Source organism: Bubalus kerabau, chromosome 5 (genome assembly GCF_029407905.1).
Source record: "Bubalus kerabau isolate K-KA32 ecotype Philippines breed swamp buffalo chromosome 5, PCC_UOA_SB_1v2, whole genome shotgun sequence".
Taxonomy (NCBI): domain Eukaryota; kingdom Metazoa; phylum Chordata; class Mammalia; order Artiodactyla; family Bovidae; genus Bubalus; species Bubalus kerabau.
This window is the reverse complement of record NC_073628.1, coordinates 98,149,630-98,175,669: the sequence shown is the minus strand read 5'-3', so window position 1 is coordinate 98,175,669 and position 26,040 is coordinate 98,149,630. Positions and strand designations below refer to the sequence as shown.

The 26,040-nt window shown below is 41.0% G+C and overlaps 1 protein-coding gene across 2 annotated transcripts in view; it reads left to right on the top strand.

Annotated features, from left to right (window-relative positions):
• The window catches only part of UBE4B (ubiquitination factor E4B), a 120,189-nt gene that overhangs the window by 58,672 nt on the left and 35,477 nt on the right, over positions 1–26,040 (top strand). The window contains exons 4-16 of one of the 2 annotated variants that reach the window (XM_055582364.1): positions 1,414–1,501; positions 2,806–2,950; positions 5,006–5,234; positions 5,699–6,115; positions 6,818–6,961; positions 14,371–14,512; positions 15,945–16,045; positions 17,039–17,153; positions 20,410–20,493; positions 23,331–23,387; positions 24,061–24,177; positions 24,276–24,374; positions 24,746–24,859. In XM_055582364.1, coding sequence (XP_055438339.1) covers positions 1,414–1,501; positions 2,806–2,950; positions 5,006–5,234; positions 5,699–6,115; positions 6,818–6,961; positions 14,371–14,512; positions 15,945–16,045; positions 17,039–17,153; positions 20,410–20,493; positions 23,331–23,387; positions 24,061–24,177; positions 24,276–24,374; positions 24,746–24,859 — 1,852 coding nt within the window. The remainder of the gene's footprint in view (positions 1–1,413; positions 1,502–2,805; positions 2,951–5,005; positions 5,235–5,698; positions 6,116–6,817; positions 6,962–14,370; positions 14,513–15,944; positions 16,046–17,038; positions 17,154–20,409; positions 20,494–23,330; positions 23,388–24,060; positions 24,178–24,275; positions 24,375–24,745; positions 24,860–26,040) is intronic. The other variant, XM_055582365.1, reaches the window with a different exon arrangement.

Sequence of the window (26,040 nt, the reverse complement as noted above, 5' to 3'; positions counted from 1 at the left end):
ATAGTGTTAAGCCTCTAAGATTGCAGAGTGTATGTGTTATTACACTGTAGCCTCTTACTCTGACTACCATAAAGGACATCTACTGAAATAACTACAACAGCCCTTGTACTCAGTGGTGAGAAATTAGAAACATTCTCTTTAAAGTCAGAAATACGAGCACAGAAGACTGCTATTTCTGCTTCTGTTCAACGTGGGACCCTACCCAATGCAGTAATTGAAGTTAGGATTGTAGTGCAAGAAACGAAAGTTACTATTTGGAGATAAAATTATTATCAACCTAGGAAGTCCAATGCATAAGTAAACAAATACCTTATGAAAGGTTTATATCTAAAATTAATTAACATTACTACATACAAGCAACAAAAAATAAGAAATCTTAATTTTTAAAAAGGTACCAGTCACAATTTTATTTTAAAATATATGGTGCCTAGAGATAAATTTACCAAAAGAAGTGAAAGACTTATGGAGAAAATTAGAAAAGTTTATTGAAAGAAAACCTTAGATACTTGGAGAAACACCCTTGTCCAAGGATAGATCCATAGCATAAAGATGTCATTTCTACCCCATTTGATCTTTAGAGTCAGTAAAGCTCGAGTCAAAACCCCAACAGTATTTTAAAGGAACCTGTCGAGGCGATCATTAAGTATGTGTAGAAGAGCACAGGACCAAGAATGGCCAACACTCTTTTGAGGTAAAAGAATAAGGTGGAGGCATTGACCTAGCAGATACCAAGGCTTATTAGTGAAGTTGTACTGAGTATGGCTTAGGGACAGACAGATTGTCTAATGGGGTGGAAATTAGTATCCAGAAAGAGACCTGCACACAGCTGGACATGGTATGACAACTGGACATATGACATAAATGATTTCATATTACTGTAAAAAGAATGTTTCTTTCAATAAATGATGCTAGGACAATTATTTAATGTGAGGAAAAGTAATATATGTACTTAACTAGATTTTGCAATCAGGCTCTGCTTGATTGTATATCATTTAAAAATAATATGTATAGAAAATTTGCTCTAATTTTTGTTTTTGAAAGTGAGCCTAAGGAAATGACCACTTGGGAAAAATACTTTAAGTAAGTATGATAGATGGAATGTTTATAGCCTAGTATATGAAGAGCTCTTAAAAATTATTGAGAAAAAAGATGAATCTTTATTATTTAACTTTCCTGACTGATCTTGATTGATATTTTAGAACTTTTCCTCAGGGAACTCCCTGGCGGTCCAGTGGTAGGGCTCAGTGCTTTCACTGCTGAGAGCCTGGGTTCGATCCCTGGTTGGGGAAATAGGATCCTGCAAGCCATGCGGTGCAGCCAAAAAAAAAACCCGATAACTTCCTCAGCCAGCAGCTATGATATTGGGGTGGGTTTATCAAAGGTAAAAGACTGATGTGTCTTTTATACTTAAAGCATGTCCCAGGTGGATGTGGATTCAGGAATCGAAAATATGGAGGTTGATGAAAATGACCGAAGAGAAAAAAGGAGCCTCAGCGATAAGGTTGGTAAGAGATGAAGGCCTTGCTTCTGTTTTTAGGTATAGTTAATAACCATCCCAGGTGACCCCGGGGTAAAGAATTCATCTGCCAATACAGGAGACGCAAGAGAGGTGGGTTCGATCCCTGGGTCGGAAATATCCCCTGGAGCAGGAAATGGCAACCTGCTCCACTCTAGTATGCTTGCCTGGAAAATTCCATGGACAGAGGATCCTGGCAGGCTACAGACCATGGGGTCCCAAAGAGTTAGACATGATCCAATGACTAAGCATGCACTCAGGTGCACAGTATTTATAAGCACTGCTTCATGTCTTGTATCTGTAAAAGTCTGTTAGAGAGGGCCACGCCAAACCAGCAGATCCTGTTTAGGTGATTTTTTTTTTTTTTTTTTTTTTCCTTTCGAAAAAATATGGGTAGCCTTGATCACCCTTATAAGTGGAAGTATAGCTTAGTCCTTTCACCTGATAAAAATCCTTCAGTTATCTTTGTTTCAGGTGCATTTTTTATCAGTAAATGATAGCAATGAATTTAGAGCTTATTTGAATTTTTTCTGTTGATTTTTAATTGCTTAAGCAAGTAAGTCATTATTCTGAGGAAGATGATCAGGAATTTAAAGCAAGAATGAGTGGAAACAGGAGGTTTTTTTATTTTGTTACCTTCTGAGCTTTAGTTCCCTATATTTAAAAAGACATTTTTTGTTTTTGCGGGTATGTGTCATGGTATAGAACTGGCATAGATAATTGCAACCCTTTGTGTTTAGTAAGTTATTAGTGTTCAGCAGCATTATTGGAAGTTGGACTATAGCCTCTTAGTGATGCAGTGCTTTATTTTGTAGTGTTTGAATCTTACAAAGTTCTTTATAGATGTTATTTCTATCTGTGGTGGAAAATAGTGAGAAACATTAAAATCTGGAAAAATTTCTATTGAAAAATCGGTTATATACCTAAAATGTCAACCTGGTCTTTTAGCATTCAGAAAAGAAAATAAATGGGAATAATGGGAATAATAAATGGGAAATAAATGATGCATCCTTCATCACATGTCTTCCTTTGCAATTCCTGATACCAGTCCTGCTGTTTTGTATTCCCTGCCATATATTGTGTTATAAGCTCATGAGACCCACAGGTTATAACTTTGAAGTCATAGTAACAAGTTTATTTTTCCTTTAATCAGTGAGTGTATAGTTGTCTGCATTTCTAAAATATCCTTATTTGTAAATGAATTAAATCAGAATTAGGTATTTCTGTTAAAGTCTTAACTCACACCTCCTACTGCTTGAAATTAACCCCCAAATCTTCTTCCCTAAAAGGAGCCTTCATCAGGTTCTGAAGTGTCTGAAGAGCAGGCCTTACAGCTGGTCTGTAAGATTTTCCGTGTCTCCTGGAAGGACCGGGACAGGGATGTGATCTTCCTTTCTTCTCTTTCTGCACAGTTTAAGCAGAACCCGAAAGAAGGTAGGAATCGGGCTCAACTGTCTCAATTTCAGAGCCCTTCGTAGAAAAATAGAACATGAACTCTTTTGTCTTTCTTTGCTGTCGACATACCTTGTCTTGCTCTGTGGTTCTATTTCTGATTACAGGGATACTTCTTGATGAAGACTTTGCTGTTTGTCTACTTTCCACTTATTGATAAATTTTTTTTTTTAATGATTTCTCCAAAGGAAAACTGTGTATCAGTTAATAGTCTCCATTGTCTCAGAGCTGAAGTTTTTTCCTTTGCAATAAGAAGGTGCTTAGAGAGAGCATTAGGGCCTCTTATACTCTGGGCAGGAGCATGCTGGGTGGTCTGCAGGGATCCTGAGAGGGTGACCGGTACCTTTTGTAAGTGCCTCCCGGGTCATGCGTAGACAGTGGAGTAAATGTGCTTGGTTAAATTGCTTTAGCAAACTAAAACACACTGATGTTTTGCAGTGTTTATAGGATTCTATTTTAAGAGGCTATACTAAGCCACACTTAAAGTAATAAAACTTAGCAAGAGACCAGCATCGCAGGGCACTCTTCATTCTTCTCTATAGCAGTCTTCTAGACACTGGTTCCCAGCCTTTTTGATACCAGGGACTGGTTTCATGAGAGACAGTATTTCCACAGATGAAGTTGCGGGGATGGTTTTGGGACCATTCAAGCAAATTACGTTTATTATGCCGCTGCTGATCTGACAAGAGGCAGGGCTAAGGTGGTAATGCGAGTGATGGAGATTAGCTATAAATACAGATGAAGCTTCACTCACTGTTTATTGCACACCCCCTGCTGTGCAGCCTGGTTCTTAAGAGGCCACAGACCATATATGTGTCTGTGGTATGGGGACCCCTGCTTTGGAGTACAGAAAATGGAGGGGAAGTTCACTGGAGTCTTCTTTTGCATTTCACTTGAATACAACCTCCTTGATGGTGGGACTTTTGTCTGTTTTGCTCCCCCATGTATTCACAGTGCCTCCACTTCATAATCCCTCAGTAGATATACTTTAAATGAGTGAATGAACGTCAAGAAGATTGCATTTCCTTTTCCCTGCTGCCTATCTTCCAAGGCAAACAAAAAAAATGTCTCTTGTATTCTAGTTTATTTCTGATTTTACTGGGTTTTTCTTCTTAATTGTGACTGTAGAATTGAGCTTAGCAATCATGAGTTTCAAAATCCTGCCACTTATTATTGTAAATCTTAAGATTCTCAAATCTGGTAATTTTTAGTAACAAATCAGGTAAGATTTACATGGGTTAGACATTTTATTTATTGAGTGATATTTAAAATGGGCTTTCCTGGTGGCTCAAGTGGTAAAGAACCCACCTGCCAATGCAGGAGACTCTGGTTCAATCCCTAGGTTGGGAAGATCCCCTGGAGAAGGAAATGGCAACCCATTCCAGCATTCTTGCCTGAGAAATCCTGTGGACAGAGGATCCTGGTGGGCTGCAGTCCATGGGATCCTAAAAGAGTCAGATACAACTTAGTGACTGAATAACAACAAAAGACCTATAACAATCAAGAGCTGCAAAGAATAAGAAGGAGGCTAGAGAACAGAATCTGCTCCAGAAAGGCAGGTGGCAACTAAATATTAGACCCTTCATAAAATACTCTGAACTTTGTACTTCATATTTCCAGTGTGATAAACTAACCTCTGTAGTTGGGAGTAGCTTCTTTTTATGGTTAATGTATATCAGCAGTGACTCTCATAGACTGGGCTCCAAATTTTTTTTTTTTAATAAGCTTTCTGTTTGAAAACATTTTAGATTTACAGAAAAATTATAGAGGGAGTGCAGGTAGTTCCTATACACAGATCATTCAGTTTTTCCTAATGTCAACGTCTTCCATAATCATAGTATACTTGTCAGAACTAAGATATTACTGTTACTCCAGACCTTATTTGGATTTCCCCACATTTCCTACTGGTGGCTTTTATTACTCGAGAATCCAGTCCAAAATAGCACATTGCACATCTCTGGCTTATGCTGGCTTATTCAAGGACCGTGAGTATGAAGACCCATGTATAACCTCCTCTTTATTCTGCCTTTCCAACAGTGTTCTCTGATTTTAAGGACTTGATTGGCCAGATTTTAATGGAAGTGCTAATGATGTCTACTCAGACCAGAGATGAAAACCCGTTTGCAAGCCTGACAGCCACCTCCCAGCCGATTGCAGCGACAGCTCGGTCACCAGACAGAAACCTCATGCTGACCACCGGCTCCAACCCAGGAACGAGCCCCATGTTCTGCAACCTGGGTTCCTTCGGGGCCAGCTCTTTATCTAGGTCAGTGTGGTTCTTTCTGCACATCTCACTGGTGGTAAAATAGCCATGAAGTACGTAGGAGAAAGGAGCCTTCATTCAGGGGCCTGCATCATGCAGATTATGGCATGTCTTATGTTTGGGGGTGTGGTTGACTTACTGAGGAGATATGGTCTTTTCCAGATGGATCTCTTTGACTTTCCATGGTTAGGCTGTTGGCAAATTAAATTTTAGAAACAAATAGCTGTATAGAGTATGTTCTTTGGAAAGAAAGCTTTCTCGTATTGTAAGTCTGGCTTCTAAATCAGCATGGCAGTTAGATTACAGTTATTTCGATGAGTCTCTAAAAGATCTGTATACTGGAATGCTTAGAGATATGAGGTTGTAATTATACAGTTCTTTAAAAACATGCTATTTTCCATTTTAGTTATTTATCTCAAGCGTTTCTTCAATTTTCTCTTCTTTCCTCCCTTTCTCAAATCATTTAGCCTCTATGAGACTAGCCCAGCTCCCAATACCAGTGTCTGGAGCTCTGTGCCAATGATGAGTCCGCCTCTGGCCTCCCCCTCCCGGGCAGCCAGCCAGGCGGCTGCGCCTCCCGCTTCTTCCCTCTGTCTGCCTGGCCCTGCGGGGACGCCTGCGGGAAGCCAGCCCTCGTCTCCGCGGTACCGGCCCTACACTGTCACCCACCCCTCGGGGTCTACATCTGCTCCTGCCTCGCGATCCTCGGTCACCTCCATCCTGTCTAGCTCCCCAGGCCTGTCCGCCCCGGCCAGTAGCCCTCAAGCCGTGCCCAACAGCTCCTCCCGACAGAGACCCCCTGGCACAGGACCACCTTTACTCTCTGCCTCCCCCGGTGGGAGTGCCCCCAGCAGACGGCCCTCCTCCCTAAGGAACTCTCCTAGGTATTTATTTACGCAGTAGGAGAGGCGGGTGCGTGTTTGCAGTGCAGGGAAAGGAGGTTAACACAGTTTGGAAGAACTGTCATATGACAATGACCTCAGTTACCTGTGTTTCTCTGTTTGGGCTGTTAACCCACGTGTCTAACCAGTTGGGTAGGCTTGTGCCCCGAGTCCCTGCTCTGCCAGGGTTCTGTCGCATCAGAAAGTATGGGTGGCTCATAATGAGGCCCTTTCTTCGCCTTCACTTTTCCTCCTGAAAATAAGAAGTCACTCAATTTTCAAAATCAAGGGCACATATCATTCCTCATAACAGATGAATTTCGGAGACTGTGGCAGCTGATGTTTGAGAGCTGGGGCTCACAGAACCACTTTCCCACTTTGTGTACTGTTACCGATCATAGTTGAGATACAGCCAGACCAAGGGGTCGAGTGAGCAGATACCTTACCTCTGGCCAGTAGTCATGCCTTGACGCTTTCTTCTCAGCTCCTTAAAAAGAAGCAGTACCCAAACTCCATTAATTCACTGCCCTCCTTCCCGTCAAGTGTTGCCTGGCCTTTATATAATTTAGGTGAATTATTTTTCTGCATATCAGTAGACAAAACTTGTAACCTACAATTTAATTAAAAGGCCAGCGGTTGTAAAAGCTTTCCTCCTCCTTGTTTTCCTTTGTTCCCTGATGACTTTTTTTGCTTTTGTTACGGTAGTATGTACGACAGTCCTTTCTCCTTCCTCTTCCTCGCACTTTCTGGGGACAGTAGTGATGAAGATGAAGAAGATGATGATGATGATGGTGATGATGAAGGTGGTGGTGGTGGTGATGAGTTTTCTTGTGTCCAGTTTGGGTCCAGGTATCAGAGGAGTGGAGTCTTACCTCTGCATGTGCCTAGGTGCTTAGGAACTAACGTTTGTAAGCCCTAATTAGAGGCGTGCTCTGAATCCATACAGGGTAGAGTCAAATGAGGTGCCCTGGTGAGTCCAGATGTGAGAAACTCCACGTGTACTCAAGCATTAGGACCTTCTCATGAGGGTCAAGTGGCACATTTTCATAGTTGTTGCCTGACAAGCTTGGAGAACAACTTAACGTATAATCAATTGTCAAGAACATGAACAACAGAGTAGATAGACATCAAGTTCACCTGCCCTAAGATCTAAAAGAGACCCTTCATTTATTTTATTAGGAGAGGGTTCTTGCGGGCTACCAGATGTACGCAACATGTACTCTGGGAGGCATGTTTTCTTACGTACAGTTGCATGGATTGCTGCTTTTTAGGAATGGCACAGGGGCTGGGACTTGTGTGTGTGTGTGTGTGTATGTGTCCCTCTCAGCTCACTCCAGGCCGTCTGTTGAAGAGCACATGGGGTCGTATTCTCTCTTTTATAACTGTGATTCTGCTTTGACTTCTAATCTTTATTTTTTGGCTGTGCTGGGTCTTCGTTTGCTTCAGATCAGCTTTTCAGTAGTTGGCAGCAAATAGGGGCTGCTCTCTAGTTGCGGTGCTCAGGCTTCTCACTGTGGTGGCTTCTCTTACTGCGGAGCACAGGCTCTAGGGTGAGAGGGCTTCAGTATTTGCAGCTTCCAGGCTCTAGAGCACAGGCTTAATAGCGGTTGTGCAGGGGCTTAGTTGCTGTTCAGCATGTGGGCTCTTCCTGGACCAGGGATTGAACCCATGTCACCTGCATTGGCAGGCGAATTCTTTACCATTGAACCACCAGGGAAGCACTCTTCACTGCTAATCTTAAATTTTGCTAATCAGTCACTTCGCTTCCCTGATCCCAGTGAAGCCAGACCCTGTTTGTTTAGACAGCCTAGCCTGAGGAATGGCTGCAGAGGCTAAAACAGAGCTCACAATATTGCTGAAGTTTCACCCCTGAAAACAGAGTGAAAAAGATGGCTTGGACCTTCTAGGTGACTTTGAGCAAAAAAATATAATAGCACCTTCTCTCTAAGCCTCTGACTCATCGTCTTACAATTTTGCTCTTAAATTGAAGTTTCATCTGGACTGAGTTGGTATTTGTACCCAGCAGTATTCAGAAATAACTCCAGGCTATAAATAGAGATGGTGGTAGGGGTGCGGTACACTACATTCAACTTGACAGTGTTCAGGAGAATCATTAGAGAAGTCTATAAAGAGAGAGAGGGATATTGGCACAGGGTTGAATATTGATTAAGGAAGGTTGATATTTGTATTAGGTCGAATGTTGTATCACTATTTCTCAAGTAAATTTCCCAAAGGTAGAAGTGTCTTTTTCATGTAGATGACTCAACAGTAAAAAAATCCGCCTGCAGTGCAAGAGTTGCAGGAGCCTTGGATTCAATACTTGGGTCAGGGAGATCCCTGAAGGGAGGAGATGGCAGCCCACTCCAGTATTCTTGCCTGGGAAATCCCATGGACAGAGGAGCCTGGCGGGTTACAGTCCATGGGGCTGCAGAGTCAGACACGACTGAGCATGCGTGCACAGACGTCGTCCCATGATCATGCTGGTGCAGCAGCCATCCTGGTTAGGAGTCGATTCCTATACATGATAAAAGTGCTTTGTTTTCTGTTTTACTGTAAGTTATCTGTGGGGGAAATACTCTCTCTCCCTTGCTTATTTAATTCCAGCTTTCTCTAACAAAGATATCAGATTACATGGTGCTTTATCTAATTCCTCTCTAGACTTCTAACATCCAGCCTTGTCTCAGATCTAGATTTGACACCTACAAGGAGAAACAAAACTTACTTACTGTTTATGTACTCATAGCTGCGAATAGTTATTGAGCATCACGTCCCAGGTGCTCTGTCAGCCATGTGCATATGTTATTCCTCTGATCCTCACAGCAGGGCCTCTGGTTACTGCAAGGAAATGTGGGCAGGTTCAGGAAGGTGGTTGTTGTTCAGTTGCTCAGTCATGTCCGACTCTTTGTGACCCCATGGAGTGCAGCACGCCAGGCCTCCCTGTCCTTTACCATCTCCCAGAGCTTGCTCAAACTCATGTCCATTGAGTCAGTGATGCCATCCAACCATCTCATCCTCTGTCACTCCCTTCTCCTACTACCATCAGTCTTTCCCAGCATTAGGATCTTTTCCAGTGAGTCAGCTCTTCTCATCAGATGGCCAAAGTATTGGAGCTTCAGCTTCAGCAATAACCTTCAATGAGGTTAGTCTTAAAACTAGAAGAAGGCAGAGCTGGAGTCCAGATCTCACATGCCACCCAGCATACCAAGTTGCCTCTGACTTCTCCTTGTTTGCCCAGTAGGACTTGGATTATTCTCATTTCTTAGCAGTTATTTCACTGCCCAGAGTTTTTACATGTATTCTTTTCCTTGGCAAGAAAGTGCGAACATTTTCCTTCTTAATTACAAAATTTCTCTCCAGTTGGTTGGCAGGTACTTTGCTGGCTGTTAAAATGAAATCTCATCTGTCCAGGTTTTAGAAATTATAAATTCTGAATAGACATCAAAAAGGATGTAAAAGGACAGGGCATAATCATACTTAACACATGAAACAAATAGAGAAGAACGTGAGGATGCACGTAGGGTCAGAACCGAGAAGTAGCAAAAAAAAATTCTTAATAATTTGGGCGATCAGCAAAGAGCTTTTTCTTTCCCCCTGTCTAATTGATCTTCTCATAATTTTCTTTACCAGGAAGTAAGCAATTTTAACACTTCTCACCCAGTAGGGCCAGTGCTGTAGAAGCAGCTGTCCACAGGGATTGCATTGGTCTCCCCTTCTGCTGGCCCAGTGGAGTCAAGGGCTTGTACATCTTTTGAGAGGCAGTTGGGAAATACAGCCCTATATTAATTATTTATAGTGGTGATAAGGATTAATAAAAGAAAAACAACATTCCTTCTGGAATGTTTCGTAGTACTCTGAAAAAAGCTATATGAGTTATAAGGAGCTACTTCTTTAAGGAATGAAAATAAGTGAAATGAGAATTGTCTTGTAATAAAGATAACAGAGGAAAAAAGAAGATAAAGTAATTATTCTGAGGAAACGTTTTCTTATTGTTTCCTAGGAAGTTGATGACTAGGCAGACATTTTTCTTTTGTTTATTGGGATTCTTTTTTCATTGCTTAGATATTTCAGTGAAGGAGATTAGATCTTGAACATCATGAGCCTGAGTGAATAGAAAAAGTAAACTAGCAAATGGACACAACTGAGTGACTAAGCACAAACTACCAAACAGTGAAAAATATTGATACTTCTCCTCTTATTTCTACTGGTCATAAGTCAGAATCTTTCCACCATGTCTGCCCTCCCGCCTCCAGTGATTTCCCTTCTCCCACAGGGTTAGACCTAAAGCCTAGGACCCTACATCTCCTGTGTATACGCACACACACATATCTCCTGTGTGTATAGACACACACACACACTCTTCCTGCCTCTCTCTGATATCTATACTCATTTCTTCATAGCACTTCTATATTATTATTTTAAAAACTGTCTCCCCTCAGGGGACTTCCCTGGCAGTCCAGTCTTGGCCTTACAATGCAGGGGTATAAGTTTGATCTCTGGTCAGGGAGCTAAGATGCCACATGCCTTGGGACCAAAAAACCAAAACATAAAACAGAAGCAGTGTTGTAACAAACTCAGTAAAGACTTTTTAAACAAATGTCTACATTATAGAGGATGCAGTTGCCACATGAACAAGGTCTTGATCTGTTTCATCAAGGTGCTGCCCCCACAACCTTCAACAATGCAGACATTTGTTCAGGGGATTTACATTGCTTATCCCTGCCCAGCGCTCCCTTTCCTTGCATTGAGAAAATATGCCATTCCAAAGTCTGCGTCTAAAAAAGAAAGTAGGGAGTGATTATTCCCATCATAGAAGGAAAGGAACTGCCACAGAATCCTTTTAGGAAACTAGGTTTTTTGGTACATTGAAAATGAGATTCAGTTTGCACAGATCTCATGCATATATAAATCTCCAGATATATTTTCCTTGTGTTTTCAGAAGGATTCCACTGTATTTACATCATGTGAAGTAATTATTCAGTTGGATTGTTGATGTAGTTATCAGAAAATGGTTCCTGTATTCTCCCAGAAGGAGGTATAATTTTCTAGATACTCTTAGGACTTAAACATGACAGATTTCCAGTGTCATATGCCACATGTCATAGTTGTAAAGGCATCATGAATTTTGTAGCAACATTTTTAGAGAAAAAATGAAATACTGTTTTAAAACATTTTTTTTAAATGTCTATTGATAGCATAAATTTAATGTGTTTAAACTGTACACACCTTTCTCCTTCAGGATCACATTTAGAACCTGAGTTCAGTTCTCTGAGTTCAAATCTAGAGACCCCTGTAAACCAGTTTTGACCACTGGCAGTCATGCCCAGCACTGGTGAGACTGACCGACCACCTTGCTCATGATCTACTTCAACATCCTAAGACTGATCTCATAGTTTGGAAACATTGACGAATACTGGGTTTTACTCTGTGTTTACTATTTGGTTAAACCCTTGTTTCATTTATTTCTTTCTCTTCTCTTGAAAGTCCCCTGGGAGTGTTATTTGGTGCCTGACAGATGATCACAACATACATCAACCTCTTTCAGCTTTGAAAATTCTCTCATACATTCTGAATATCTTTCTTTGTCTTGGCTGGCAGTCCTCTGCACACATTGTCATGTCTTTTCATGTCTTTGCAAAATGTTTGCAAAGGCATTTTGGTTGACTTTGAGGTGTTCGAGTCTAAGTTAAAATGAAAGGGAGTGTGTTGGCTAAGAATGGAGCCCAGTTTCCGTCAGCAGCCACCATCGATGCATGCTGACTCCCACTGTTGATCAAGGGCACTGCATTAGACTGGCTTGTTGCAAACGGCAAGGACCTGCTGACATCAAATATAAGATGCTTTCCATTTCAGAAATGTAAACATGTGAGAAAGATGGAGCTTATTATCAGGGAAATACTTAAATATTTCATTTTCAACATGAGGAAGGTCTATTTTCATTGCTTCTGTGAGTGCTTCTCAAAGGAAGATGAACCTTAATTGTATATGGCAAACTGTGTATAGCAAACTGTATGTAGAAACTTGTATCAGCAAATTTCATCTTTGGAAAGTGCAGGGAATGGAGTCACGAACCTCAGATGGAAGAGGGAAGGATGGCAGATAGCTTAAGAGCGAGATGGCTGCAGGAAAGACCAAGTATTTTTCCCCCTTTCTCCTTTTGCAGTTTCACCATACTTCTGGTATTTATGGGTGGGTTTTTCTGTTTCGTTAGAGGTTTTTTGGTTTTTTTTTGCTTTGTTTTATTACCGTCCTCATCTTTCTGTTATCTGGCCAACGAACAGATGCCAGATCTTACATTAATTCATGAAGTGTATCTCTAACTGATGTGAAGGCACAGGAATTAATTGTTTTTGGGTTTTTTTTGATGTTTCCCACCCTGGACTGCCCATCTTTGTCTCTGGTGTGGCACTTTAAGGGTGGGTCCCTTATCTGCCCAGTCAGGAGGGTACTGGCTGCTTCTCAACCTCCTGTCCTCCCCTCCCTCTATTAGACAGGATACAATGGGAGGGGCCTGTTTCTATTAAAACTATTCTTGTGTAGGAAGTAAGTTGTAGATTTACAAGTCTCTGGCCTGAGAGCCTTGGATTTAAAGCCTTGGCATTGTTTTCATCTTTTTATTTATTTACTTACTTATTTAATTTTTGGCTGTGCCCGGTCTTCATTGCTATGGTTGAGCTTTCTCTAGTTGTGGTGAGCGGGGGCTACCCTTTGTTGGGGTGCTCGGGCCTTCTCATTGCACTGGCTTCTCTTGTTACCAAGCATGGGCTCTAGAGTGTATGGGCTTCAGTACTTGTGGTGCATAGCTCAAGTTGCCCCTTGGCGTGTGGAGTCTTCCTGGACTAAAGATTGAACCAATGTCCCCTGAATTGGCAGGCAAATTCTTAAACACTGGACCACCTGTTTTCATCTTTTTTTAATGAAATATTCCAATACCACTCCAAAGATTCTTTATCATCTTTCACGTGTAATTTTTTTGTTGCTGTTGTTAAATTTATATCTTTTCATTCCTCTTCATTTCAAAATTCCTGGCCTCTTCCTATGCCATGGTTAATCTTTTTGTATCTTTTATGTCTATCAAATTTGTGAGTTGAACATCACATTTGGTATTTGACCTACTGATAATCGATCTAAACTTTGATTTCCTAACACCTAACCCTCATGATACTGAGAAGGCAGTGGCAGCCCACTCCAGTACTCTTGCCTGGAAAATCCCATGGACAAGAAGAGCCTGGTAGGCTGCAGTCCATCTGGGTCGCTAGGAGTCGGACACAACTGAGCAACTTCACTTTCACTTTTCACTTTCATGCATTGGAGAAGGAAATGGAAACCCACTCTAGTATTCTTGCCTGGAGGATCCCAGGGACAGGGGAGCCTGATGGGCTGCTGTCTGTGGGGTCGCACAGAGTCGGACACGACTGAAGCGGCTTAGCAGCAGCAGCAGCAGCAACCCTCATGATTATGGTCTCAGAGAATAGTTTTAATAGAAACAGGCCCCTCCCATTGTATCCTGTCTGTATTTGACAGAGCACCTCCTCATGATTTCACTTAACCTCAGTGCAGGTGAGATGGAAGTTCTGGGTTCAGGTAACAAGTACACAATAAAGCTGGGGGTAGAATGCAAGTTTGGATACTCCTAGCACAAGGATTTTGTTCTGTTTTGACTAATACTACTTTGTCCCTTTCACTAAACGTTTTGGAAAATTTGTATTGATAACAAATATTTTCACGTCTCCTTCTAACTGGACAGTTTCCCTAAGTTCTGGTCCTGCTGCCAAATGCTGCTTTAAGGCTTTGAGATGTATGCTAGACATTAGGAAGGAGGGAGGGGTGTTTTGTCAGTCCCTTGTAACTTCACTCCTAAAGACTTTGCTTGCCTAACAGCACAGGCTGGCTTTAACCTGCAAGTCAGCCTGAGCACAGTTGGCCAGTTGGATTTACATACGTGTGGTATCCCTTCACATTCCTGGTGCTTAGTACCAGTTCTTAGTCCTCCTGGTTTTGTAAGGTGCTGTTCCTGAGAAGATGAGATGCTGGATTTCTGGACAGACTTTCTTCTTACGTCAATAAAATGTTTCCTAAAAATCTCTGTTGTTGGACTTGGAGCAGCTGAAGCCAGCAGTCAGCTCCAGGTGCAGCTGCATGGGGTCTGTGCTTTGTCCTGGGTGCGGGCACCATAACAGGCTTTCTGCTACAGCATTGTGAGCTCTGTCATGTGGTTTACTGAGAACAGATCAAAACCATCCTTTTTCTTTTCTCCAAAGTCTGGGAGCCTCTGGTGGGGCAAGTACTTGGGATTCCTACAGCGACCATTTCACCATTGAAACGTGCAAGGAGACAGACATGCTGAACTACCTCATCGAGTGTTTTGACCGAGTTGGAATAGAGGAAAAAAAAGCACCAAAGGTAATATGAAATAGATTCACTTAAAACCCACAAAAGCTGGGTATATATTGGATAAATAATTGTTTTCTAAGCCCCTAATTAGATTCATTTATTCAATCAGTACAGTGCTTACTGAGCATCTCATAGGTCGGGCACTACAGTAGAAGCCGGGCTGGGTTAATGAACCAAACAGATGAAGATCCCAGCGCTTCTGGAGCTCATGTCCTAGTGGAGGGAAGACGTGACAGGGCCAAATGCTACTATCACCAGTGACTTAACACTATGATAACTTCTCATAGTCTGTTGTAATCATAATAAAACATTTATAGAGTACCTGTCAACCATCACACACTTTGCTAGGTCTCCATGGACTTAGGTTTTCACAGTTGTTCATTAGGCTGGTATAATATAAATATTATTTTTTTTTCGTTGCACCTCAGAGGGATCTAATACATAACTACTGTTGGTCTTCCCTAAAAGCGAAGCAGCGTAAAGTGAACTTTGAAAAAGAGGGGGATACCTATAATTGTCCAGAGTCACATAAATTGAGAAGCTGGTTTAAACTGAGAAAGCTACACTTTTTATACTGTTTCATTCTGAATGAATATCTCATTTCAATCCTGTTTCATTTTCATTCTTTTTTTTCTTTAAATTTTCAGTGACATATAGCGGCTCAGACAGTAAAGATTCTGTCTGTAATCCTGGAGACCCAGGTTCAAGCCCTGGGTGGGGAGGATCCCCTAGAGGAGGGCATGGCAACCCACTCCAGTATTTTTGCCTGGAGAATCCCTATGGACAGAGGAGCCTGGTGGGCTATTGTCCGTGGAGTCGCAGAGTTGGATACAACTGAGCACCTAACACTTTCACTTTCATAGTTGATTTACAATGTTGTGTTAGTTTCAGGTGTACAGCAAAGTGAACCGGTTATACATACACGTATATCCACTCTTTTTTGATTCTTTTCCCATGTAAGTCATTACAGAGCATTATGTAGAGTTCCCTGTGCTATACAGGAGGTCCTTATTACTATCTATTTTACATATGGTGTGTATATGTCAATCCCAGTCTCCCAGTTTATCTCCCCTCCTTCCTCATTCATTTCTAGTTCTGGTTTTCCATTAGAAATTAATCCAGTTCTCTACATGTTAGTTCATATTTGTGAAGGGCCTCTTGCAGTTTTTTGCACTTAACCTTAGCAAAAGCAAAGAGAGTGGGCCTGTTTTTGTGACCCCTGCGTGGTCACCTCAAGCCTCTGCTGCTTCTCTAACTGTAGGTTTTAGCGGAGGCAGTATGCTTGGATGATGCAGTTAATCTAGTTTGTTCATCATCAATAAAAGAAGAGAAAAAGATGTCTTTTCCTACACATCATCTCTTCTGACTCTCTTGTCAGTTTTCAGCTGCGTGGGATTATTTTGTTTGTCTTTGTAGTCCTCACCCCAACCTGTCTTTGCAGATGTGCAGCCAGCCAGCAGTCAGCCAGCTTCTGAGCAACATCCGCTCACAGTGCATATCCCACACTGCATTAGTACTCCAGGGGTCCCTCACACAGCCAAGGTATGAGCAACCAGTGTGTGCTTGCTGTTTACAGGGAGAGGGCCTCTCCTTCTGTGGACCCAGGCTGTCCAGCCATGTTGCACCACATTGCCTAGCTCACTTCCTCATCTGTGAAATGAGCAGTTGACGAGATGGTCTCTGAGGTCCCTTTGTTTCTCTAAGATACTATGAAAATAAAACATTTCGTGTGCTTTATTGAGATTGTGTTGTTGAAATGTGTTGACATCAGGGTAAGAAATTACTCACTTAGTTTAAAAGCAGCTGCTTGAAAGCAGTACATATACTTGGAAAAAAAGTACAGAGCCTCACTTTCCATATGTCATACAATCAATTTCTGTTATCCAGCAGTAAAGAATGGTGGTGGAATAGGTAATATAGGGATCACCCACAATGTCCTACATTATTAATTTTTGTTTGGAGGATCCCATAAAGTTTCAAGTTTAATAAAAGAGTATTTCTGTATTTCATTTCTCTTATAAAAAATATCTGAAGGAAAATTGGCAAAGTTGCAGTATTTATTCATTCTGGATCACCTTGTATTATTTTCTGTATCATAACCATTTTTGAAATGTGTCAGAAAAAAGGAAAAAAGATACACATGTACTAAAAACACTGTCCCCATGGTTAGAGTTAATAAGAGCTTAAGAAAGTCTTCAGCTACTGCTAATCTTTCCCCCCCCATTGGATGAAGCATAAATAAATAAAAGAGACATACAGTACTTTGGTTTTTCTAGTGCTTTATTATTAAAGGGCTGTATGGAGAAAAAGATGCATTCTTTGAAACTTTCTATAACTTCTCACTGAAGAGCCCACAGCGTTACTGTTTTAACAGTAAGAAGGGTGATCTTTTGCCTCAACTATTGACTATTGTGTGGCCTATTTGGGAGATCTGAAGCTTCACCTGTGATTGTCAGCTGCATGGCATTTTGTGTGTCCTGTAGTTACTGGGTGATGAGTTGATTCATCAGAGCCCTTGACCTTCTGGATCCGCAGGTCCCTGCAGCAGCCGTCCTTCCTCGTGCCGTACATGTTGTGTAGGAACCTCCCATATGGCTTCATCCAGGAGCTGGTGAGAACCACTCACCAGGATGAAGAAGTGTTCAAGCAGGTAGGTTTTGTGTATTCACTATTGAAACATTTGGCTTAGAAGCTTTTCTGCCAAGGTAGATTTCTAGAGACACTGTATATTGAAATTTTGGGTTCCAGAATTTGAACATACACACGTTATTTGCTCAGAAAGTGCTCCCCAAGGTTCCTGCCTTGAGATCAGATTGACAGCTGCATTGTCCAAATCATGTGTCCATTTCAACTCATCAGTCAAGCATCAAGATATTTTAAACACAGTCTGTGCTAAGTGCTTTAGGAGATTAGAAGAAATATAAGGTCCTATCTCTGATTTCAAGCTTTTAAAACACTACCAAGAGATAGTATAAGACATGATGTGCTTAAGTAGTGTTAAAAATTCTCTGAATTTACAAAAAAGATTAATATTAAATAAATCAGAGACCTAGCTGATTTAGCTGATTAGCTCAGCGGCCGTCCACATGTCACATAGAATGTCTTCTTGTTATTGGACTGGGAATGATATCTCAGATCTTAGGGACTACTTCATTCATTAAGTATCCATATGTTTTTTGGTATCCCACTGTGTAAAGTCAAGTGGAAATGAAGATATGCAATATTTAATAATAAAGCTTAATAATAATAATAATAGCTAATAAACTTGGTCTCAAAGGTTTCTTCCCTGGTGGCTTAGCTGGTAAAGAATCCTCCTGTAATGCATGAGACCTGGGTTGGGACTATCCCTTGGAGAAGGGAACAACTCACCCACTCCAGTATTCTGGCCTGGAGAATTCCATGGACTCCATGGGGTCGCAAAGAGTCAGACATGACTGAGCGACTTTCACTTCACTTCACTTCACTTCAGTAAACTTAGTCTCAAAGCTTTTTTCCAAGGTGCAACTTTGGCATGAATGTTGATTACTGGCCTGTGGCCTGTGTTGTAAAGTAAGCACTTTGCCAAAGCAACTTGCACAGAGCTGTTTCCCTTGATGAAAGGGTGTTTATGACTTTCTTACAATTTACTGTTTAGTGGTTTCTTTTTTTGCTTCTAGAATAAGAGAGACAATAGCTATAAACGATATGATTCTTTTTTGCTTTTTTTTATACCTAATATTATTTGTAACTATTCATCTTAAAGCCTTTGAATTCTAAGGGAGTTTGTTTTCAAAATACTAGTAAAAGAAGAATCCAGCAGTGAAATTCCTGGTCGGTGTTGCATGCTCCGTACTTGGAATTTATCACCTGCAGATGCAACTTAGTGACTGAACAGCAACATCTTAGATGATGGTCTTACTGACTTATAGGAATATTTCAGGCATTATAATGAGATTTCCTCCTCTAGAAAGTTAAGAGAGCTCTTGATGAAAATACATAGCTGTATTGGAACGTTTAAGTGATGCACTATGCTTTATGTGTAATATGCATAAATTAGAATACTTTTACTTGAAAAGACATTTGAAGAATCCAGAGTAGCTTTAACTGTATAAAAGCCCAGGGATCAACTAAAAGAGGTACCTTATGCTATTTTATTCATAAAGAAACTTACATAGAAGCTATGAAATGACCTCTTTTTTTTTAGTTGAGGTGTAATTCACGTAATATAAAATCAACCATTAAAGTGCCCCATTCCGTGGCATTTAGTACCTTCTCAGTGTTGTGCAGTCACCGCACACCTGTTTATTTTTAACCACAAAATTCTGATCTCTTGTCTTCTCTGTCACCATTTGTTTTTCCTCCAGGATGACTCCAGTGGAGTTGCTGACCTGAAAAATTGCATTTTACCTTTTTGTCTTGAGATTGTGGTAGATCTGAGTTATTAAATCTTTGGATTGAAATTTCATTCTGCCTTTAATGTTTGAGATGTTCACAGATAAACATAAATAAACAGTAGCTAGAATTTAGAATTGGTGATGAACACTTGGAGCATTTTTTATCAGTGCTGGGAGGTATTTATTTGAAAATAGAATTACTTAAAATAGTTAAGGCACACAGACATTCTGTTTGATATTTGAAAAAATATTATGTTTAGTAATATTTTGTCTGGTAGTTGTAAATTGAGCCCAAGTTTTACTTAATAGCATTCCTGGGGGAAAAAAGAGATTTTTTTTCTAGATGATCGATAGTGAAATTTATTTTTGGTGATTCGAGAACTATTGTTTGGTTTTTTCCTTTATTTCTTTGGTATTTCCCACCCCTCCACCTCAGCATTACGTGTCCATTTTTAGCTCACTTACGAAAGCACATTACTTCTACCCTGATTGTTTGAGTTGCAAGAACTAGAGTGACCGATCTCCAAGAGATGTGTTGCTATCTCAAGACACTTTGTAACACAGGGCACCTTTTTTAATACTGTGCTTCTTAAATGACACAGGTGCTCCAGACAACGGGATGAAATTGGTAGGAAAGAGAATTTTTCAAGTTTTTCTAGTTGCTTTTTAGAACACTCACTTTTTTGGTTCCTTGATATTCAGACTGTCAGCTGTTGTTTACAACATTTTCAGCTTAATGTTATTGTGAATCCCAATCAGCTTCCTGCGTGTGCTGCTCAGTGAGTGTACTGTGAAATTTAAAGATGGGCTGTGCTGAGCAGATTCTGCAGGGTGTCCCTGTGCCCTCGTATTAATGATGACTTAAATATTCAGATTTCAGTGCCCTTACATTCCGACATCAGGTTACTGTATCAGTTACACCTTTTATGGAATTAAGGCATCCTAAAACAGTTTTCTTTTTTAATTTCAACATTTACCAACCATGTTTTTATTCTACATAATTAAAGTTGAGATAATAGCCATTGTTGGTCTGTTTTTCTTGTTCTCTTCATAATAAACAAGGAAAGAATTAAATGTAGATACGGGGATAGCAACAAAAAAATTATTAAAATGTTGACAGAGTTGAGAAAATGCTGGAACATTGAGTCCAGTTTCTTTATAGGCTGTAGATGCGTGGTAATTGGAAACATATGCGTTGCTGAGATGTGCAGCATTTAGTTGATTGGAGCAAGGAGCCCTGCAGAGTCCTACAGCAAACTCCAAATTTGTGAGTTTCTATTAAATCATGGGGAGTCTTATCAGAGGTTTAGGGTTCACCAAAACCTGTTTCTTCTGGAGGATTCAGCTGTATTACTTTAAGCTCAGGCTTGCAAAAAGACAAAACAACACCCTGTGGCTAGATTCTAGGCTCCTTTCTATGCAAAACAGCCTTTCTTTGGGGAAGCTGTGCAAATGCCTGGACTTGCAGATTTGGTACTTTATTTGACATGCGTTTTGTTAAACTTACATTTATGATTTTTTTTTGTCTTGTAGATCTTTATCCCCATTTTACAAGGCCTGGCTCTTGCTGCCAAAGAGTGCTCCCTCGATAGTGACTACTTTAAATACCCCCTCATGGTAAAACTTTGTTCTTTTTCTTGTAACCCATTCAGTTTATGTTTTTCTTCCAAATGATTTTAATGTACACTTCTCTTCCAGGTCCACAATCAACCTTGTTTTCAAATGTAAAATGTGAAAGCATTGTATTGGCCATGCATAGTGTTTGCTGGGCAATGAGATGCATCTGTAAAGACAGTTAGCAGCATGGTACCTATTGCACCATCAGAGTCCTAGACAGGAGTCAGTGATAGAGGCATTTGAATGTACTTCACCTTACTCTGTAGCTTACGAAGACAGTAATCATTGGTGATACCCTTCTGATTTGTCCTAGTAATGAGCATAATGTATTTGGGATGAAATTTTGCTAATTAGGACCAAAAAAAGGAACTAAGACAAATGCAACTAAAAAGAGTTAAACTAAGAAAAGAAATACAATTTTATATTTATGTACAGAAAATCACTGAGTGATTTCTCTTGTTCATCTTCCCTATTTTCTGAGGCTGTGCACTTCCTTTCAGACTTTACTTGAAAAACCCAGATCTTCTCAGCTCCTGCAGACACTTAGAGCAAGCGTAAATTGTGGACAGAACTTGCGGCTGGATTCTCACCAAGGGTCTCCACTGTTATGAAAACATTACCACCAGAAAGAAAATAAGAGGCTCTTTTCTTCTCTGAATTCACTTCTTTAAAATTTTGTGAGAAAAGTACTTTGAAGCCTTACTGAATAATTTTCATTCTGAAAGTATGAAGGAAAAATATCAAAACATGAAATCAGTTAACTCTGGGAATAAATACAACCTTGTGTAAATTAAGGCCTTGTTTAAATTAACGTGTTTTGCTGCTTCTGTTCCTTTTACTCATTCTACTGACTTGATTCCATCTTGCCATTAATCCGTTGCTTCCTGAGGGCCCCCATGGTGCCAGCCAGGGGACACAGGAGCCCATGAGACGAGGCGCCTTTCCACACACAGTTCAGTCGCTCAGTCGTGTTGGACTCTGCGACCCCGTGGACTGCAGAACGCCAGGCTTCCCTGTCCATCATCAACTCCCGGAGCTTGCTCAAATTTATGTCCATCGAGTCAGTGTTGCCATCCAACCATCTTATCCTCTGTTGGCCCCTTCTCCTGACTTCAATCTTTCCCAGCATCGGGGTCTTTTCCAGTGATTCAGCTCTTTGCATCAGGTGGCCAAAGTAGTGGAGTTTCAGCTTCGGCATCAGTCCTTCCAATGAATATTCAGGACTCATTTCCTTTAAGATTGACTGGTTTGATCTTGCAGTCCAAGGGACTCTCAAGAGAGTCTTCTCCAGCACCACATTTCAAAAGTGCTCGTTATCTACTGCAAAAATCAAGACCACGGCAACACAATCAGATATTACACCAAGGTCAATGTGAACACAGAAGTGTATTTCTCTATTTCAGAAAATCAAACCTGAGCTGAGAGGCTAAACATTAAACACAGCGCTGGGTAAATAGAAAGTGAGGCAGGAAGTCGTGGTCTGAAAAATAATTTTGAATGAATTTATGTCAGCGTTCTTCCCACTGCACATGTTACTCAGGTTCCCCACGAAATTCTGAGTCCTCATACATTGTTCTCTCTGTGGCACATAAAAGGAAGTAGAATCATCTGATGATTTGAGTTCAGTGACGAAATCTTTCAGTTCACATGAATTATCACTGTGTTATGTAAATATTCCCTCCTGAAATTGTTAGCTTATCTGTTGTGGTTTGAATTAGCTTAATGTTTCAGTGAGGAGCTTTTAGTGTCAGATATCAACAAAATGTTCTTCTGGGTCGAAAGACAAAAGCCTCCATTATGACAAACAATAGTTTTATTTTGTGCCATTATTGGTGCTTGTGCAGCAGGAGAGAAAGGGCAGTAATCTGAGGCAGGAAGAGGAAGACCCTTGGAGCGAGAATCAGAAAGAATCGTGGTCATTATCCTCTAGGTCAGTGGATCTCAGCTTTGCCGTACCTTGGAATCACCTGGGTATCTTTTTAAAAATACCTCTACCTGGCTCTCAAGCATTGTGATTTGGTTCTTTGGAGGTGTAGTGAGGGTATGGGCTGGCATTGGCCTTTCAGAGGTTTCCTGGGTGATCCTAACAGTGCAGCTGAAGTTGGGAATCTGGCTCCGGGCAAGGCGAACATTTCTCTCTCAGAGATGTGTCCATGCCTGCATGCACTGACTCAGAAGCTTCCAGCGGTGGTTTTAGCAGCTTTCATAAAAACGTCCAAATCACAGAGGGAATTAAGATTCACTGTTAAAATGGTTTTAGTAAGCTGCTTTTATGTGCCTAAAAACTATTTTTCCTGATTCTCTAACATGAGAATGATCAGGTCCCCAAAGGAAAATGTTGAGGTTCTCAAAAAACCAGGGATCTTGAAATCAAAGAATACTTTCAACTATATTGTGGATCCGGTAACTTATTAAATTTTAATTGTTTATAACCCTGTTTAATACTGGCAGGACTAGCCATCTAGTGTTTATGACACATATATTTTTGATATAGAAAGATGTTAAATAAAAAACCATTTAAGAAGATACTCATTTATCTCTATGTGTATATGTTAAAAAATATGTCTGGAAAGCTGGTAGCCAAAATAATAGAGGTTATCTCTGAGGGTAAAGTTCATGAGTGATTTTTAGTTTCATTTTTTAACTTCGTTTATCTGAAGTTTTTTTTTTTTTTAACAACATGCATGTATTTATGCATCAGAAGAGCACCAAAGGCATTAGTACTTTGTTGGGAATGCATACATATTTATAGCAGCATTAAAGCTATGTCTTGATACACACGGCAGTCAGTTAAGGATGAAATACACTTAAATGACCTTTTCTGATCTTGTCTCTAGGCTTTAGGTGAGCTCTGTGAAACCAAGTTTGGAAAGACACACCCTGTATGCAATTTGGTAAGCACCACCCCGATGGGCTTGCATATTTTCAGTGAACACATAGCATAGAAGAGATTCCTTAAGTAATGGTATCTGAAAAATATCTCTTGAGGGACGTGAGATGTGGATATGAGTCATCCATGTGGGTGACTCTCAACTGTTACATTGTTGTCACATGCATTATTTCCTGGGCTGACATTATTTACTTTCTTTTGTGATTTTTTAGAGGGGTAAGTATTGTGTAGCTAGAATAACACATCCTATTAGAAACATTTCCTTGAGTCCTTTGAACAATGGCTCTTTTGAATGATATCAAAGTATATCTTGAAACACAGAAATGAGAAGGATATCTTGTAGGGACTTCCCTGGGGGTCCAGTGGTTAAGAATCCTCCTGTCAATGCAGGGACACAGGTTCAACCCCTGGTTGGGGAACTAGGATCCCACATGCCGTGGGGTCAAAACAAACAAGAGAAATGGTGTCTTGTAAAGATGTAGAGGGTTTTCCTCCATCTGAAATGAGAAAAAATGGATTGGGATCCTAACATATCTGTGACCCTTGTGTTTTTGGAGGTCACATGGCAGCCATTTTGCCCGTGGCTAAGAACCATTGAACAGGCTGGCTGCTTGGAACTCCGTTTGTCTCTAGTTGACCTCCCTTGCTGATTTCATGGTCTCTTGTTTTCCTCCTAGGTCGCTTCTTTGCCGTTGTGGTTACCTAAGTCTTTAAGCCCTGGCTCTGGGCGGGAGCTGCAGAGACTCTCGTACCTGGGGGCTTTCTTCAGCTTCTCCGTCTTTGCAGAAGATGATGTAAGTACAGCAGCCTTTTGCACCTTGCTGCTCTTATGTTCAGATTCCTTCCCAAATGTACATCATACGTGGATTGGATTTCTGCTTTCTTTTTGCAGGCGAAAGTGGTGGAAAAATATTTCTCAGGGCCCGCCATTACCCTGGAAAACACTCGAGTGGTGAGCCAGTCGCTGCAGCATTACTTGGAGCTGGGAAGGGTAGGTGTTCAGAAAATGAATCCAAAAGATGAATATGTTTCAGTTCTGGAAGTTAAAAGCAGCACAGTTAGAGGGTAATTGCATTGTAATTCAGGTAATTTGTTCCTACCCTGGAAAAGAAATAGCAGAGACTATTTTATTAAAACTGCAACTGCTTCCCTCCTCCACTCCACATTCTGCTTTCATGCCGATCCTCTGGACACAGTAGAATGTGGACTTTCCCTATGTTCTTATAGTCAAGTTCTTTACAATGAGTGGACGTGGGCGAGGAGAAAAGTGGGAAGGAGTTTAGCTTTCCTCGAAGTCAGAAAGGAATCGTTTTTTAAACAAAGTTTTCATTTTTTTTCCTTTCCTTATAAAATGAATTTCAGCAAGAGCTTTTCAAGATCCTTCATAGTATCTTGTTAAATGGTGAAACCCGTGAGGCCGCTCTTAGTTACATGGCAGCTGTCGTCAATGCCAATATGAAGAAAGCACAGATGCAGGTAAGATTCCTAAAGACTGCTTTTATTTATTTGTTAAATTCATTCATCTGACTCATTCAGTTCCCACCCAGCCTTGTTCTAGGGAATGGAGGTACAGAGAGACAAGCTTCCTGCCTTCGTGGAGCTTATGTTCTATAGGGTCAATGAATAGACATGTAAATATATCATTTCAGACTGTCGTGGAATCTGTGAAGCCAATAAAGGAAGGTAGAGGACTTGAAAGTAGCTGTCTGGGCACCAGAAGGAAGGCATGGGAGTGTCCAAGGAGGAGACATTTGATTAAATACCTGGCTGAGAAGGAAAAGCCATCCGGGACTTCTTCCCTGACATCTTAGTGGTTAAGACTCCATGCTTGCATTACAAGGGGTGCAGGTTCGAACCCTATTCCTGGTTGGGGAACTGAGAGCCCATAAGCTGGAAGTAGTGGCCAAAATACGAAATTAATTTTTTAAAAATCCTGCATGCAGATTAAGTTTTAAAAATAGAAAGAGCGAGCCAGCCATCCGCAAGGCTGAGAAAAGAGCTTTCGAGATTTGTGTGATGCATGAAGGTGGGAATGAATCAACTTTAGAATGAGCGCCACTTTCAGGCTTTTGTGACTGAAGGATAGTGAGTAGGAAAGAAGCTGGGGAGTCATGGGCTGGAGGGGCGGGCCGCCATGCCAAGGAGGACCTCCGGGAAGGAAGCCGTCAAGGCTGCTGCCTGGAGGGTGGGCTGACATAGGACAGGGTGCAGGAGCCAGTCCCAGGAGACCCAGGGTAAGGACCCAGTTCCTGATGAGGGACTGGTGACTGAGACCAGAGTGGAGAAGTTAAAAGGACATCCTTGCTGTCTTATTCATGAGCAACCTGACGTTTCTACTCAGAAGGAAAAACAGAGAGTAGAGTGTGGACCTGGTATTAGACCACCTTGATTTCCAGTTGGGGCTCCATCATCGGCCAGCAGTGGGACAGTGGTCCTCTGTGCCCCTATTTCCTCGTTGCCAAGTGGGGATAATAATAGTACTGACTCATGGACTTAGTGTATATGAAGCTGTTAGAATTGCACCCAGTGTATCGTGAACACTCCACGGATGTTAACTATCGTTATTAGAAGTGTTATATTCATGAAGCAGGATGGCACTAACACTGTCCGCCCGAGAAGCTGTTTGTCTAGTGGTCACAGTGAAACTAGTTCTGATG